The sequence below is a fragment of the Dendronephthya gigantea genome, unplaced genomic scaffold, assembly GCF_004324835.1.
Source record: "Dendronephthya gigantea isolate DGI-Jeju-01 unplaced genomic scaffold, DenGig_1.0 000006F, whole genome shotgun sequence".
NCBI lineage: Eukaryota > Metazoa > Cnidaria > Anthozoa > Malacalcyonacea > Nephtheidae > Dendronephthya > Dendronephthya gigantea.
This window is the reverse complement of record NW_021163016.1, coordinates 1,295,882-1,311,038: the sequence shown is the minus strand read 5'-3', so window position 1 is coordinate 1,311,038 and position 15,157 is coordinate 1,295,882. Positions and strand designations below refer to the sequence as shown.

General features: G+C 37.0%; 2 protein-coding genes across 2 annotated transcripts; both read left to right on the top strand.

Annotated features, from left to right (window-relative positions):
- Positions 1–3,491: 3,491 nt before the first annotated feature.
- LOC114516580 (protein draper-like) lies at positions 3,492–6,206 on the top strand. Its single transcript, XM_028536107.1, has 3 exons — positions 3,492–3,599; positions 3,647–5,006; positions 5,668–6,206. Exons 1-3 carry the CDS (start codon positions 3,492–3,494, stop codon positions 5,967–5,969), a joined length of 1,770 nt encoding a protein of 589 aa, XP_028391908.1. The 3' UTR covers positions 5,970–6,206.
- A 1,737-nt stretch (positions 6,207–7,943) lies between these two features.
- LOC114516579 (multiple epidermal growth factor-like domains protein 10) lies at positions 7,944–13,244 on the top strand. The gene is made up of 4 exons (XM_028536106.1): positions 7,944–8,021; positions 9,254–9,475; positions 9,875–11,858; positions 12,530–13,244. Exons 1-4 carry the CDS (start codon positions 7,956–7,958, stop codon positions 12,847–12,849), a joined length of 2,592 nt encoding a protein of 863 aa, XP_028391907.1. The 5' UTR covers positions 7,944–7,955; the 3' UTR covers positions 12,850–13,244.
- The last annotated feature ends 1,913 nt before the right edge of the window (positions 13,245–15,157 follow it).

Genomic DNA, 15,157 nt, shown 5'->3' with positions numbered 1-15,157 from the left:
GCAGCTTAGTGTGGGTAATAGCGATGATTAGATGTGGGTAATAGCGATGGCGAGGACAATTTGGGATTAATTGGAGTGATATTTGAAAACTTTTCGATCCACCGGGGCGAGTTTAAACTTGATTACATTTTCCTCACACATCCACGTTGCTTGAATATCCAGAATTCTCAGTTGTGATCGGTCGCCCGATTTCCGCACATGCGCCTTTCTTCTCAATACGAAATAGTAATACACAATGAGAATTAAGAAAACATTAATTTTATCCTATATTCACCAGACAAAACACTAATTCGTATCATTTATATACGGTCAGCTTTTCCCCAATCGGGTTGTTATTAAGATACATTACCCTGAACCGCCAACAGATCTTGCGGTCAAGATCACGGGAATAAAACAGATAATGGCAAGTAATGAGCATGCATATGTATATATATTCATTCATTTCACAATCTCGATCAACCTGACACTATAGAAATACATGGCTATATCTAATCGTGAACATAAAGTATAATAAATAAGCAATTGTGAAATGGAAAACAAAATACTGAATGAAATAACTCGTCCGTTTCGAAAACGAGATTGTCATGTGAGCATCGTTGCCGGATGCTTGTGTCTGCCTGTGTATATTTATTTGTCTCCAATGTAATTTGAGCTGTTTTCCCTTTCAAATTCACAATTTTCGTAGGTTATTGCATGAAGGTGAGTTAATATTGCATATATGTCATATGTCAATCGAAATACATGAGTGTTTTGATCAGTTCATTTATTTTTTTTTGGATCGAACTATACTGATGATTGTTCAACCCAAGGCCGTGACATTCGTCTACCTTTAGTATAACTAATCGTCTGTGGACACATTTCTACATTCTACAAGACAAAACTTGCCTGAGCTATCAGCGCTTGAAATGCTACATGGGATACTCTATTTCAAGATATGCTATGTGACTGGGACAATTCAGGATGAATAATTTTGGAAATATCGCTTTGGCTTTTCTGCTATTCTGTCTATGTATGCAGGTGAATTTTATTTCATTTTACAAAATTTTGTGTCATTAGACGTCTCGTATTTATATTCATTTGTAGCCATCTGCATATCGAGTTGCATAGTCAGATTAGTCAGATTATAAATTCATATAATTCCGTAGTAAATATTTGTATGTGTAGCTTGTTCAAAATGGCACATTTTATTAGCCTAGCTGATATTAATTTATTAAAAACATTCTGTGAATGCATTTAACCTAACCAGGCCTTGATTGCATGCAAGAGGAAGATCTCTAAAACAATGCATGAATAGCAGAAACTCGAATTAACCTGTTTCAGTTTGCGAGGGAAGTTTCAAGCTCCAGGGTATTATGCAGTATTCGACAGGTTTGAGCATGCAGTTAAAAGCTTTTGTGTAAAAGGATATAATAAGGAATACCTAGCGTGAGAAATTAAAGCCTATAGAAGAGTCCGAATGTCGGCAATATTCCTACTTTCAAGTCCTTCTATGATTTATTTGAGTCACCCAATGATAGAATGTTTAGTCTGGCTAGCCTCGTTTGCTGGGTTAAAAATGGCGAAGGATGATTCCTTGTATTATATCTCCCTGCCTGCATGGCTCGGAGTAAAATAGAAAATAGGCAAACTAATGGTTAACGCTGTCATTCTTCAGGACTAATCTATATATTTGCTGATATATATTAGGGACCTTAACTCTAAAGAGGCACATACAACTCACGCGATTCGCCAACGCGATGATAATTTCCAGTTTCTTGGAGCAAATGAATTAAATTCTTGAAAGAAATTTTGAGAACTATGGGCCTCGGACATATCAAAATGTGCCATCCTTCAGTAGTTATATAAAAAATTACATACTGACATGCATGATAAGTAAAATTGAAAACTAAAAGTTCGCAAAAATGTGTGTCGGCTGTAAGCATGTACGACGGCAACTCGACGACGTCACCGCTGGAACTCTGCTTTAAATAAATGTTATATGTTTATAAAGAGGTTGAACAATTATATGGAGCCCAATTTCAAGAAGCGCTCGTTTCGTCTTGACGTTGTACCTAAGATGAGCACCCGAGGTTTGCAGTTGTAAACAGTATCTACTATCTACGTGAGCGAAACAGGTTGTAAAGATTGTGACATATTCACTGGGAAATTAGAGATCCCTAGCTACATCTAAGCGTATGATTGTACGGAATTGACTCATTGCTCAAAGTTGTTTGGAAACGATTCACTGTTGAGTGGTTATTGGAATTATAATTTATAACGACGGTAATTGATGATAATGATATAGTATCATAATTATATCAAAAATATTTTCTCTAGAAAACATCCTGCTCAGGAGAATTGAAGATAGAACTGAAACAATACAAAAACCCAAGCAATAGAAAAAAAGATGGTACCTCGTGTTCGATAGGCTGGTTTGATAGCAACAGAAACTGCAAACCCTACTTTGAGTTTACCTTCAATGGGAGAAAGAAAGAATTAAAACCAGGTCGACGTGGCACAAACATAACGTATTCTTCACAAACTGTAACGTTTTTCTACGACATATGGCTTGTAAGTCTGTAAAAATCATAGTAAATGCTACTAGCAAGTCTCCTGCCACCCAGGCACCTTTATTTATAGCATAAAGGGGTCACAGTCGCTTCTGCCTGTCGGTTAAGCATGCTCTTAACAATGAGTAGTCGACTTGTTTCAAAATCGCTCAAATTTCGCATGTTTCGCATATCTCTGAACGTGAACTCTCTCTCACGAGTTACTCATTTAAAAGTATAGCGAACTAAAATCCTGAATTAAGATCCTAAAAATTAAGTTTTTGCTGCCTGCGATCCTGAAATTAAGTTTTTGAAAGTTCTTCAAAATGTAAACAAAGCGTTTGTTTACATTACGGACTGTTCTCCACTTTAAAGTTCATTCTTATACGATGAAACTCTACATACATGTTTATCACTGCAGTGACTGCACTTTCATCCACGAAGGCTTCTTCGCTTCTGAACCATAATTTTATGGCAAACTCGATTTGACATCTCGCTGACGTCACGAAGCTCACACGTAGCCTTTTCTTCTCTCCTTGAAAAACCATGGTCAGTGGATATATGATCTTGAAAAATGCTAAAAAAATTTTCATGCAAACTTGTGCACGGCAAAGACAATGCGGGTAAATTTTTTGGTATAATTAAGCGATCATCGAATAGCATCACATCCTTCAATCATTCAACTCTACCTTCAAATTTCAAAACCTGCAAATTTCAAAATAATTGTGCACGCGGTGAAGCTGTTTCAACATGAAATATTAGCTTTGACTGAGCACACCAGATATATCTTCATTGACTTTTGCCCGATCTTTTAATAATATCACTTTAGTAATGTGAATATTCGTTCACCTTAACCTCGCTTACATGCATGTACTCTAAGTATCATTACCTCGACCAGAAAAGGACGCCATAGAGATAAGTTATCGCCAGGGGCTAGGTTTAGGAATGAATATAGCACAAAAAATGACGTCAAACAGTTTGAAAGTCGAACAGTTTACCACCCTGTACCTGGCTATAGCGACGAAGCAGGAAGCCATAAGATATATTCTGCTCCATCAGAAAGATAATTTGGTTTTGCTTCAATTTTACACCTGTTTTTTAATATTTTCTCTATTCAGGCTGACCAAAGTCTTTTACTGGAAATTTGGAATGACCGTTTATTCGCACAGAACAGGTTAATTTACAATGGCACAGAAAAACTGGCAGCAACGGCTGATAAATCACTATCTTCTTCAAAAGCTAATCCACTGAGCTTTAAAGGAAAGTACGTAACTGTAAGCGCTGATGTTAAAGTCTATTGTAACCATGGTTACTTAGTGCCAGATTGCGCTAAGCATTGTGTGTCTCGTAACGACAGCAAAGGTCACTTTAACTGCGACTACGGACAGGGGAGAAAAATATGTCTTCCTGGTTGGTTCAATAAGGATTGCACGAAACTATGTTTACCAAAAAATAGCGAACAAGGACACTATAACTGCTCCGCGACGGGAGAGAAATTGTGCCATAAAAATTGGTTCGGTGAAAATTGTACCACGTATTGCCAGAAAAACAGAAATCAGACTCTCTATTGTGACCCAAATACCGGGAATAAGATATGTCGTCGAAATTGGTATGGAAACAACTGCACAACGTACTGTACAAGTAAAAATGATTCAACTGGAAATTTTCATTGTAATAAAACCTCTGGTATGAAAATCTGCAATGCTGACTGGTATGGAATGAACTGTGCGAATTATTGCAAGGAACAAAATAAAGCGAGTGGACATTATTCATGTCAAAAAGAGAACGGATTGAAAATTTGTCATCAACATTGGTATGGAATGAACTGCACTAGATATTGCAAAGAACAGAATGATTCGTCTGGACAATATGTCTGTGATAAAGATACTGGTTTCAAGATTTGTTCTGCCAATTGGTTCGGCGAAAATTGTAGTGTTTTTTGTTTGCAATCAATCAATGACTTTAACGGACATTATGATTGCAACAGAACAACAGGTTTAAAGATCTGTCACAGAAACTGGTATGGGGATAATTGTACAAGCTATTGTAAAGAAGACAGCGATTCTGGGGAGAGTTATTCTTGCAATAGAACGACCGGGGAATATATTTGTCATTTAAATTGGTTTGGAAAGAACTGCAATTGTACTGAAACTATAAATTATTATTGCAATCAGACAACGGGGCAGAGAAAATGTCATCCACATTGGTATGGTTTTGATTGTACAGTCAACTGCATAGAAAATTCTGGGAATGCTGACACTTACTTATGCGATAAGAAAACGGGAAGAAAAATATGTCGTTCTAACTGGTTTGGAGATAACTGCGAAATATTTTGTAAAAGTAGAAACGATGATTCTGGTCATTATTTTTGCAATGAAACATCTGGTTTGAAGATTTGCCACTCGCGTTGGTATGGTGAGAATTGCACAGAATTCTGCACGGAAGAGAGCGATCAAACGTCGTGTAGGATTAACGAAGGTGAACATACTTATATTGAGCATACTTGCGCAGGATCTTGTAAAATGCGATAGAATTGAGCCGTGCACAAGGAATTTTGGGTGGCCCGGGCAAAATTCTCGTAACTGGGCTCATTCCCCTAGCAAAAAAGTGATAAAAAGCATAGTTAGTTTTGTAATTTTGCACTAGTGTAATGTCATATGCATTGCATTTTGGGGGGAAAAAGTACCGATTTTTGATAGGGCTATGTTAAATGTTTAAAACGTAGTTTTCTTGCATAGTACAGTGAAAAACACGTTATATAATATGAACAACAACCCCGGTAGAACACACGTTATAGGTCGAAAATCAGGCAGTAGTGGGAAAGACGGGAGGGGGAAACCCAATGGGAAAACGGGAAACCTCTCGTTTTTTGAACTTAAAGATTAAAGTGGAAGCAGCTCGGCCTAACGGGGTCTGCTCATAACAATGTCAGTTCATCTGATGTAAAAATTGTCTAAATTTCGGATTTTTTGAATTTTTCTAGACATATTAAGTACTAGTTCCTATTCATTTAGAACCTTAACGAACCTGAATTGTTAGATTTCACATCGTATTTTTAAACAAACCATTTGCTTACAGACGGACTTGACTTCCACATCAATATGGGCTTGAAACAATTCTTTATATTTCAATATTTTAGAGAGGATTTCGCAAGAATGTAATGGTGGAATTGAATGGTATATCATTGTCGTTTCACTTATATCTGGAATTATCTTTGGAATTTTCCTTTCTAAAATCGTCTCATGTTTGTGTCGTAAAGTCAAAAGCACAAACGCTCCAACATCTGAAGTTGACTTGAATTACCAAGAACTTGATCTTACAAAAATGAACACAGAAGACAATTACCAGTCGTTAAACCGGCGTACGATTGGTGATAACTCGACGTACACGGATTTGAACAAAACCAGAAATGTTGAGAACAACTATCAGTCTTTAACTTGAGACTGCATCTGGCCTTAGCACTGTTGTTGGAACTTCAATTTTTTTCCTGTTGACAAGACGGTGGTGTTGAATAATTATTCTAAAAAAATAATCCCATCGTATGTGCTTCGAAAAACTTGCCACCTGAATCAAATTCATCAATAGGAAACATTAAAATTACTTTCAGATAATTTAGCAAAAGGCTAATAGTTGTAATGAACTTAGCATCAAATGTGGTATAACAACTGCCTAAATGGACAAGACACTTCTCGACGTCTCGACCTGAGGGCCTTCGTCAGTAGAGTTAGGCCCTCAGGTCGAAACGTCGAGAAGTGCTTTGTCTATTTAGGCAGTTGTTATACCACATTTGATGCTAAGTTGTTTGAAGACGCTGCCACGCTGCTCTTTGGTTATATTGAATAGTTGCATGTAATGACTTTATGTTTACCTGTACTCTTTCATTCCTTTAAATATCAATTCATCCAGGCAATGCATTTTCCTATTCTTCCATCGTGTGGACCTACAAGCAGCAAAATAACCTCGCACTCATCTGCTTCCAAATTGACGAGTTTCCGGTCGCGCACTTTCTAAACAAGTTTGCGATGAAAAAACCGTTCAAAAGTGCTTTAAATTTCAATAATATCATGGCGGATTTCCATGGAATTTGAATTAACAGAATGCAAATTCGTGGTTACGTAAATTCGCTTTATCATGCAGCTAATTTAGGGCCTGTTTATATGATCCCGTCTATAGCCGGGACGAGATGTTTCATCCCGCTTAGCCGGGAAACTCGCCCAGGCGGGATGGCGTGTTTATATGCAATTCATTTTATAGTGCAGGTTCTTTCCACGGCATGTTTTATTGTAGAAAACGAATATGCCAATATATACACATGCTCCTAATGTATGTTAATCGCGAATCATCCCGGCTAAGCGGGATGGAGTGTTTATATGGCAATAAACAGGCCCTTAGTCTTTGCGTATGTCATAAGAGACAAAGTTTTTCCAATCTTTTCAAATGAGTGACCATCCGGGGAGTTTCTTACGTTTTTCAATAATAATTGCATGGAATCAACGGAAAACCCTTTTAATTAAATCATCGGTAATATGGCAATACCACTATATACATTACGGGTGATCGTATCACGAGCGCTTTCATTACGCTTTCGTTTCAGTAGGCATATATAAGCGCCAGGTATGCATACCAGGGGCCGGTTGTATGAAAGCCGGATAGCGCTATCCACCGGATAGTGATTTTTTCAACCCTTCTAAAAATGCTTGAATAGCTATAAAATTTCAGCTTTGTAGCCAACATTGGTTAAAGAGGACCCTCACTTTAGGAATACTAAGTGTTAATCAAAGTTATACCCAACAACGGGCGATTTTAAAGCGATTGAAAAAATCACTATCCGGTGGATTGCGCTATCCGGCTTTCATACAACCGGCCCCAGATGCGCAAGCCAATAGTTTTTGGATGATCGGATCATTGTTTCAGAAAGACCTCAGTTATTAGCGAAGTATTTAACCGAGAAAAACCTTTCCAAGCAGTGGAAAATTCTTGATGAAGAGAGAATATTTGTGTAATTCGCAAAAACAATCTAGATGCCTCATGACTCCATCTATAAAGGCATATAGCTACATATCAATTGTAATGTGATACATGTCATATGAAGACATTCTTCTGGGAAATGCACTTAATCTTTCCTGGAGTCAATTTGCATATGCAACGCACAGAACGCCATGATCAATAAAACTATGTTTGTATGGTACGTTTGAATATTGAAATTAAAATTGAAATTTTGATTGAGATTCGCCAAGTATAAAGAAGATTTGAGTATTTTGATTTTGTACTAAGATTTAATACTTTTGATACTGGCTGCATATTAGAATAGTCAATATATGGTTTTGACTGAATTCATCGTCTGTTCACACTGAATGTTGTTAGGCCAGGACTTGCTTGCTTCGCCGGTAAAGGTGTAGTACATGCTAAGATTATTGTGGGACTGAAATGGTTATTAATATGAACAACTGGGGAACAATCGTTTCCATATTGGTGTTTGCTTCCCGTATTCAGGTAAAGTTTGTATTGATTTTTATACTGGATTTTATATGTATACTAGTATACTATGTATACATGCATGCATTGTATTTACCGTCTGTCATACTTCAAATATAAATTCATATAATAATATATGATATAATACGGCTAGATTCGTAATGCGTTATTCGCTGATCAGAAATCAATACCCGCGACTTTAATCTCTATACTTGTTTTACACTTGGCTGGCCATCGCCTAAGTTAGATCGCTATAATCATAGTCGCCTAAGTCAGCCAAGTTAAGTAACTAAAGTAAGTTTTTGAGTAATAGAATCAAATTTTAAACAATGCAGACCTATACTAACATTCTCTGTCCATTCTCTCATTTCTCTGTTCATGCAACATTCTGTTTCATTTTCTGTTAATGCAACATTTGACGCGTTTAGACATGATGTTTAAGAATTAAGCTCGGTCAAGGTCGGCGAAAGGGGAGGGTGAAATTCCCGAGGCAATAATGACCAGAGTGGAAATGTCGGCAAGATGGTTTATAATGACTTTGTGTTTGTCGCGCGTGATCGCAAATCCGAGGCATATTATAGCTAGGTATATACAGCTATATGATCGAGCGCGAGTCTGTATACTGTGAAATATCAGCGAAAAAGCCTCGTTTTGATATTTCAGGCAGTACAGACCGAACAAGCGATGTCAATAATCTGTTTATCCTATATGGCTGAACTGCGTACGTGAGATATTAGGGATACTTGTCGAGATACGGAATATACGGACCACGGCACTCCGGTCTCCGAATATAGGATTTACGCATTCTCATCATGTAAACAGCCTAAAAGTTTAAACATACATGACGAAAGTCAATCAGAGGCTGTTCCCATGAGCCCAGTTCACACGAGCCCACTTTGAGGTATTGAAATAAGTCTTTTTGAAATAGAAGAATCACATGCTATTGTTACGATGATCACACGACTACCAGAAACACGTTATTTCCTCATTTCAATACCTCAAAGTCCATTTTATGCTTCGTTAAATCTCGGTAACCGGGCTCATGTGAACAGTCCCTCAGTATCGGAGTTAGACTTGCTACAAGTCGACTCTTTAAACCCACACGTTAGTAAGCGCTGAAGACGGCTGAGCTCTATCAGAGTTGTAACGAATAAGGATTCATTAAATACCAGATTTTTGCAATGGCTCCTTATACATTTTAAGCTCCCCGAGGCCGGAGATAATAGAATTATATTACAACTCTTTTATAGATACTTTCTTGCTCAGGAAAATTAAGGATAGATTTGAGGCGATATGAAAACCCGAGCAATAGATTATCAGATGGTTTCTGCTGTGACCCTATTTGCCGTGATTGTGATCCCTTCTTCGAATTCACCTTCAAAGGGACCAAGAAGGAAATTAAACCAGGTCAAAGTGGAAAAGACATAACTTTTTCCTCGCAATTTACAACGTTCTCCTTTGACGCGTGGAAGGTAAACATATTACAATGTGTATAAAAGTGGAATGCAAGGTATTATCCACAATCCTGCAAGAGGTGGAAAGACAGTATAAGATTATATGATAATACGAATAACTCGAATCTTTGCATATAATTAAAATAAACTGTAAAACATTATGATTGGACGACATAACCCGCAGCGAGCTTGCGAGTTAGTTGTTGCGACAAGTCTATGCTATGGTCTGTGAGAGCTTTTAGGGCTGTTTCCACTACAACCGTATCGTAGCGACGCCTAGCGTATATCATTCTTTCCTGGCCACTCGATCCGATAACTTATTAATAACTTTCGCAGCGATTAAAATGGAAATCATACCTTATATGTACTATCGTTTTTAGCGCGTGATTCGATCTTTTTTTCTGTTATTCGTTTTAGCCTGCACAAAGCTTGTCGTTGGAAATATGGGATGAAGATGCTTTAACACCAAATTCAAATGACATAATTTACAACGGAACAATAACCCTCTCATCAAAGGCAAATTACAATTCAAAATTCTCTCCCAAAGCTTACACACTGTACTTTCAAGGAAAGTACGTAACACTCAGGACCACTGTCAGCATCTACTGCGACTCTGATTATCTCATACCAGATTGCGCAGAGCATTGTGTGTCCCGGAACGATAGTAAAGGCCATTTCCATTGTGACTATAAAAATGGCGAGAAAATATGTCTTCCTAATTGGTTTGATATGGATAAAAATTGCACGAAGTTCTGTTCACCCCAAAATGTTGACGAACAAGGGCACTATAGCTGCTCGAAAACAGGAGATAAACTGTGCTTTAGAAATTGGTACGGGGAAAGTTGCACCGTGAAGTGCATCGAAAACAACCAGACTTTCTATTGTGACGTGAATACCGGAAAAAGGATTTGTCGTCCAGATTGGTTTGGAAGCAACTGTACAACGTACTGTATCAGTCAAAATGATTCAAATGGAATGTTTCATTGCAATAAAACATCTGGTATGAAAATCTGCAATGCTCACTGGTATGGAATCAATTGCACAAATTATTGCAAAGAACAAAATGACACGAGTGGACATTACTCATGTAGTATAGAGAACGGGCAAAAAATTTGTCAGCCAGGATGGCATGGAATAAATTGCTCAGTATTTTGTAAGGGTAAAAATGATTCCTATGGACACTATTTCTGTAATGAATCGTCTGGTTTGAAAATTTGTCATGAAGATTGGTATGGAATAAATTGCTCAGTATTTTGTAAGGGTAAAAATGATTCAAATGGACACTATTTTTGTAATAAATCGTCTGGTTTGAAAATTTGTCATGAACATTGGTATGGAATAAATTGCTCAGTATTTTGTAAGGGTAAAAATGATTCCCATGGACACTATTTTTGTAATAAATCGTCTGGTTTGAAAATTTGTCATGAACATTGGTATGGAATAAATTGCTCAGTATTTTGTAAGAGTAAAAATGATTCCCATGGACACTATTTTTGTAATGAATCGTCTGGTTTGAAAATTTGTCATGAACATTGGTTTGCAAAAAATTGCTCAGTATTCTGTAAGGATAAATATGATTCCCATGGACACTATTTCTGTAATGAATCGTCTGGTTTGAAAATTTGTCATGAAGATTGGTACGGAATGAATTGCTCAGTATTTTGTAAGGGTAAAAATGATTCAAGTGGACACTATTTCTGTAATGAATCGTCTGGTTTACAAATTTGTCATCAACATTGGTATGGAGCAAACTGCGCGAGATATTGCAAAGAACAGAATGATTCGCCCGGACATTATGTCTGTGATAAACAAACTGGCTTCAAGATTTGTTCTGCCAATTGGTTCCGCGAAAATTGTAGTATTTTTTGTTTGCAATCAAGCAATGACTTTATCGGACATTATGATTGCAACAGAACAACCGGTTTAAAGATCTGTCACAGAAACTGGTATGGGGATAATTGTACGAGCTATTGTAAAGACAGCGATTTGGAGGGGAGGTATTCCTGCAATAAAACGAACGGGGAACATATTTGCCATTTGAATTGGTTTGGAAAAAAATGCAATTGCACTGAAACTGTTAATTATTATTGCAATCATACAACGGGACAAAAAATATGTCATCCACATTGGTACGGATCTGACTGTTCAGTTAACTGCATAGAAAATTCTGGGAATGCTGACACTTACTTATGCGATAAGAAAACGGGGAGAAAAATCTGTCGTTCTAACTGGTTTCGAGATAACTGCGAGGTATTTTGTAAAAGTAGAAACGATGATTCTGGTCATTATTTTTGCAATGAAACATCTGGTCAGAAGATTTGCCACTCGCGTTGGTATGGTGAGAATTGCACAGAATTCTGCACGGAGGAGAGCGATCAAACGTCATGTAGGATTAACGAAGGTGAATATACTCATATTGAGCATACGTGCGCAGGATCTTGTAAAATGCGATAGAATTGAGCCGCGCACAAGGAATTTTGGGTGGCCCGGGCAAAATTCTCGTAACTGCGCTCAATCCCCTAGCAAAAAAGTGATAAAAAGAATAGTTAGTTTTGTAATTTTGAACTAGTTTAATGTCATAATGCATTGCATTTTGGGGGGAAAAAGTACCGATTTTTGATAGGGCTATGTTAAATGTTTAAAACGTAGTTTTCTTGCATAGTACAGTGAAAAACACGTTATATATGAACAACAACCGCGGTAGAACACACGTTATAGGTTCAAAAATCAGGCAATAGTGGGAATGACGGGAGGGGGAAACCCAAGGGGAAAACGGGAAACCTCTCGTTTTTTGAACTTAAAGATTAAAGTGGAAGCAGCTCGGCCTAACGGGTCTGCTCATAACAATGTCAGTTCATCTGATGTAAAAATTGTCTAAATTTCGAATTTTTTGAACTTCTCTAAACATATTAAGCACTATAGCACTATAGTTCCTATTCATTTAGAACAATAATGAACCTAAATTGTTAGATTTCACATCGTATTTTTAAACAAACCATTTGTTTACAGACGGACTTGACATCCACGTTAATATATGGGCTTGAAACAGTTCTTTAAATTTCAATATTTTAGAGAGGATATCTCAAGAATGTAATGGTGGAACTCAGTGGTATATCATTGTCGTGTCTCTGATATCTGGAATTATCTTTGGAATTTTCCTTTCTAAAATCGTCTCATGTTTGCGTCGTAAAGTCAAAAGCACAGACGCTCCACCATCTGAAGATGACTTGACTTACGAAGGACTTGATCTTACAAAAATGAACACAGAAGACAATTACCAGTCGTTGAGAGTGAATGCTGCGATAAACCAGGGTGCAAATGACGAGTACTCGACGTACACCGATCTGAAGAAGAATAGAGATGTTGAAAACAACTACCAGTCATTAACTTAGGACTGGAATTTAGGTTGTAGTCTTTCCACTTATTTTTCTGTTGACAATTAAACGCGGGGATAAATACCCCTAAGAAACAACTATATTATGTGCTTAGAAAAAAATCCCACCTAAACCCTGAATAGAATAATAATTTCGTCAAATGCAAACATTCAAATTACTTACGGATGATTTAGTAATAATTTAATAGTTCTACATGAACATTAGAGAATTGCTACCTTCACACAAATTATGGAAAACACGTAGTCTGCCAAAAACATGGAAAACACGGAGTATAAATGTTTGGAAAACACGGAGTCAACGTAAATTATACATATATTCATAAATGAAGGATCGCTCATAAGTCTATACTAATTTTTTATACCACAGTAATAGTATAAAAGAAAGAATACACAATAACAAAAGATTATAGCTATAATGCCTCCTTGCTCAAACTAAATTACGTGTCCTTATATCACCTTAAATCACACCAAAACTGTCACATCCAATTTCCTCTTTGTCTACAATATCCTCCCATTTAAATTGAGGAATATTATTTATGTTTAAGGATAAGTTTTTCGGTCGTTGACCGATCTTTTTCCTCAATCTTTTTGGCTAAGGAATATTTATTTTGAGTGTATCCATATCGGAATGCCCGATTGAAGAACTTGTTAATTCTTTCAATATATTTTCCTTGCAATGCAGATCCCCATACTTCAATTCCATAGTGGAATAATGACAGAATTAAAGAGTCAAACAATTTAGTGAGCTCGCTTGGTGAATATCCATAAAACTTACAAACTCTCAGGATATAAATTCTACTTCCAGCCAGTGACAGTAGGCCATCTACCTGCTTATCCCAACAGCGTGGGTTTTCTTGGAAGGTGACAGCAAATAACTTAAGCCACTTTTTGCGTCGTAACCATTAATAGGCAGGGGAGGCGTAGCGAGAGAGCGATTGCACAATAACAATTCCCACGTTTTTTTAAGATTAAGTGTCATTCTATTATTCTCAGCCCAACTCTAAATGTTGGTTACCTCGTCTAAAGCTGAATCGCCAGATGATGTGACAGGGACGCTCACTGCATGTTATATCATCGGCAAATTTGATCAAGTTGTTCGTTTGCGGGTGTTTAACTTTGAGGTATTAAAGGAGATGTAACGAAGTACGGAACTTACTCTGTTCACTTACTTCATTACCTAAAAGATGAGACGGACGGAATCTCACATTAAACTATTAGAAAAGAATAAGTTCGAATACTGAAGTATTGATAAATAATGATCGCACATCTGAAAATTGTCAGAAAGCATTGTCATATAGTTGATAAAAATCCTCATTAGGTCGATAGTAATCTATATCTACACTACAATGGCCACGGGGCTCGAGGCAGGCAAGACTTGAAACAGGAAATCAGATTACCTTTCGACTAAATGAAAAGGCACTTTTCATCATTTATTACTTTTTGACAAACTGTAGCTAATTCAAATTTTTTTGCTAAATTCATATTCCTGCATTACTTTTTATTAAATTCATGGCCATTATCAAACTTAGTTTTTCAATTCAAGACAATGTACTTAACATCCATCGACAATCAACTAGCGACTGATTGAGTATTTCCAACAGGTTTTTTCACAGTCTATTTACAAAATCAAACGACATCCGTTTTGAGACGTTATAATCTTTGAGGCAACAGACAATAGTGCAACCACCTTATCACGAGCCTCAAGGATTCCGGTGTTACCATACGTAGTAGTGAATTAAACCACGCTCTTTGATGGAGATTGACTTTGAAGGAGATTGTTAATTTATTACATTATTATGACGTGCATGCCAATAGAGGAAGGGAAGTGTCGGTAAAAAAAGCATGAGGTTGTACATTTTGGAGAGGAGAGAGAGAATTTGAGATTTTGTGTTTTGAATTGAGATTTGTGAGTGTTGTAAATACTGATTTAGAGGCGAGTTTACGACACTCTTATACTATGTCCACAAACACTTCTCACGTCTCGAACTTATCTTACACTAATAAAACACTGCATGTTAATTGTGTTGAAAGGTCTGTGTTATTGTACCATGATATCCTAAAAATCGTCGGAATTAACTTGGGCTGCATGACAGATTTCGTCCAGGAAGAGTAGCATGGCAGCAACAGAGATCGTGAAGATAAGAAAATAAGATGCCATATACCAGTACAAATATCATCAGTTTAAATAATCATAATTACCGTCCAGTTTTCCTGCGGTCATAGTTCACAACATAAATAAAGACAAAATTTGATCTGACAAAACGGACTAAAAAGAATATTTATTTAACAAAGTTGAAATGTAATCT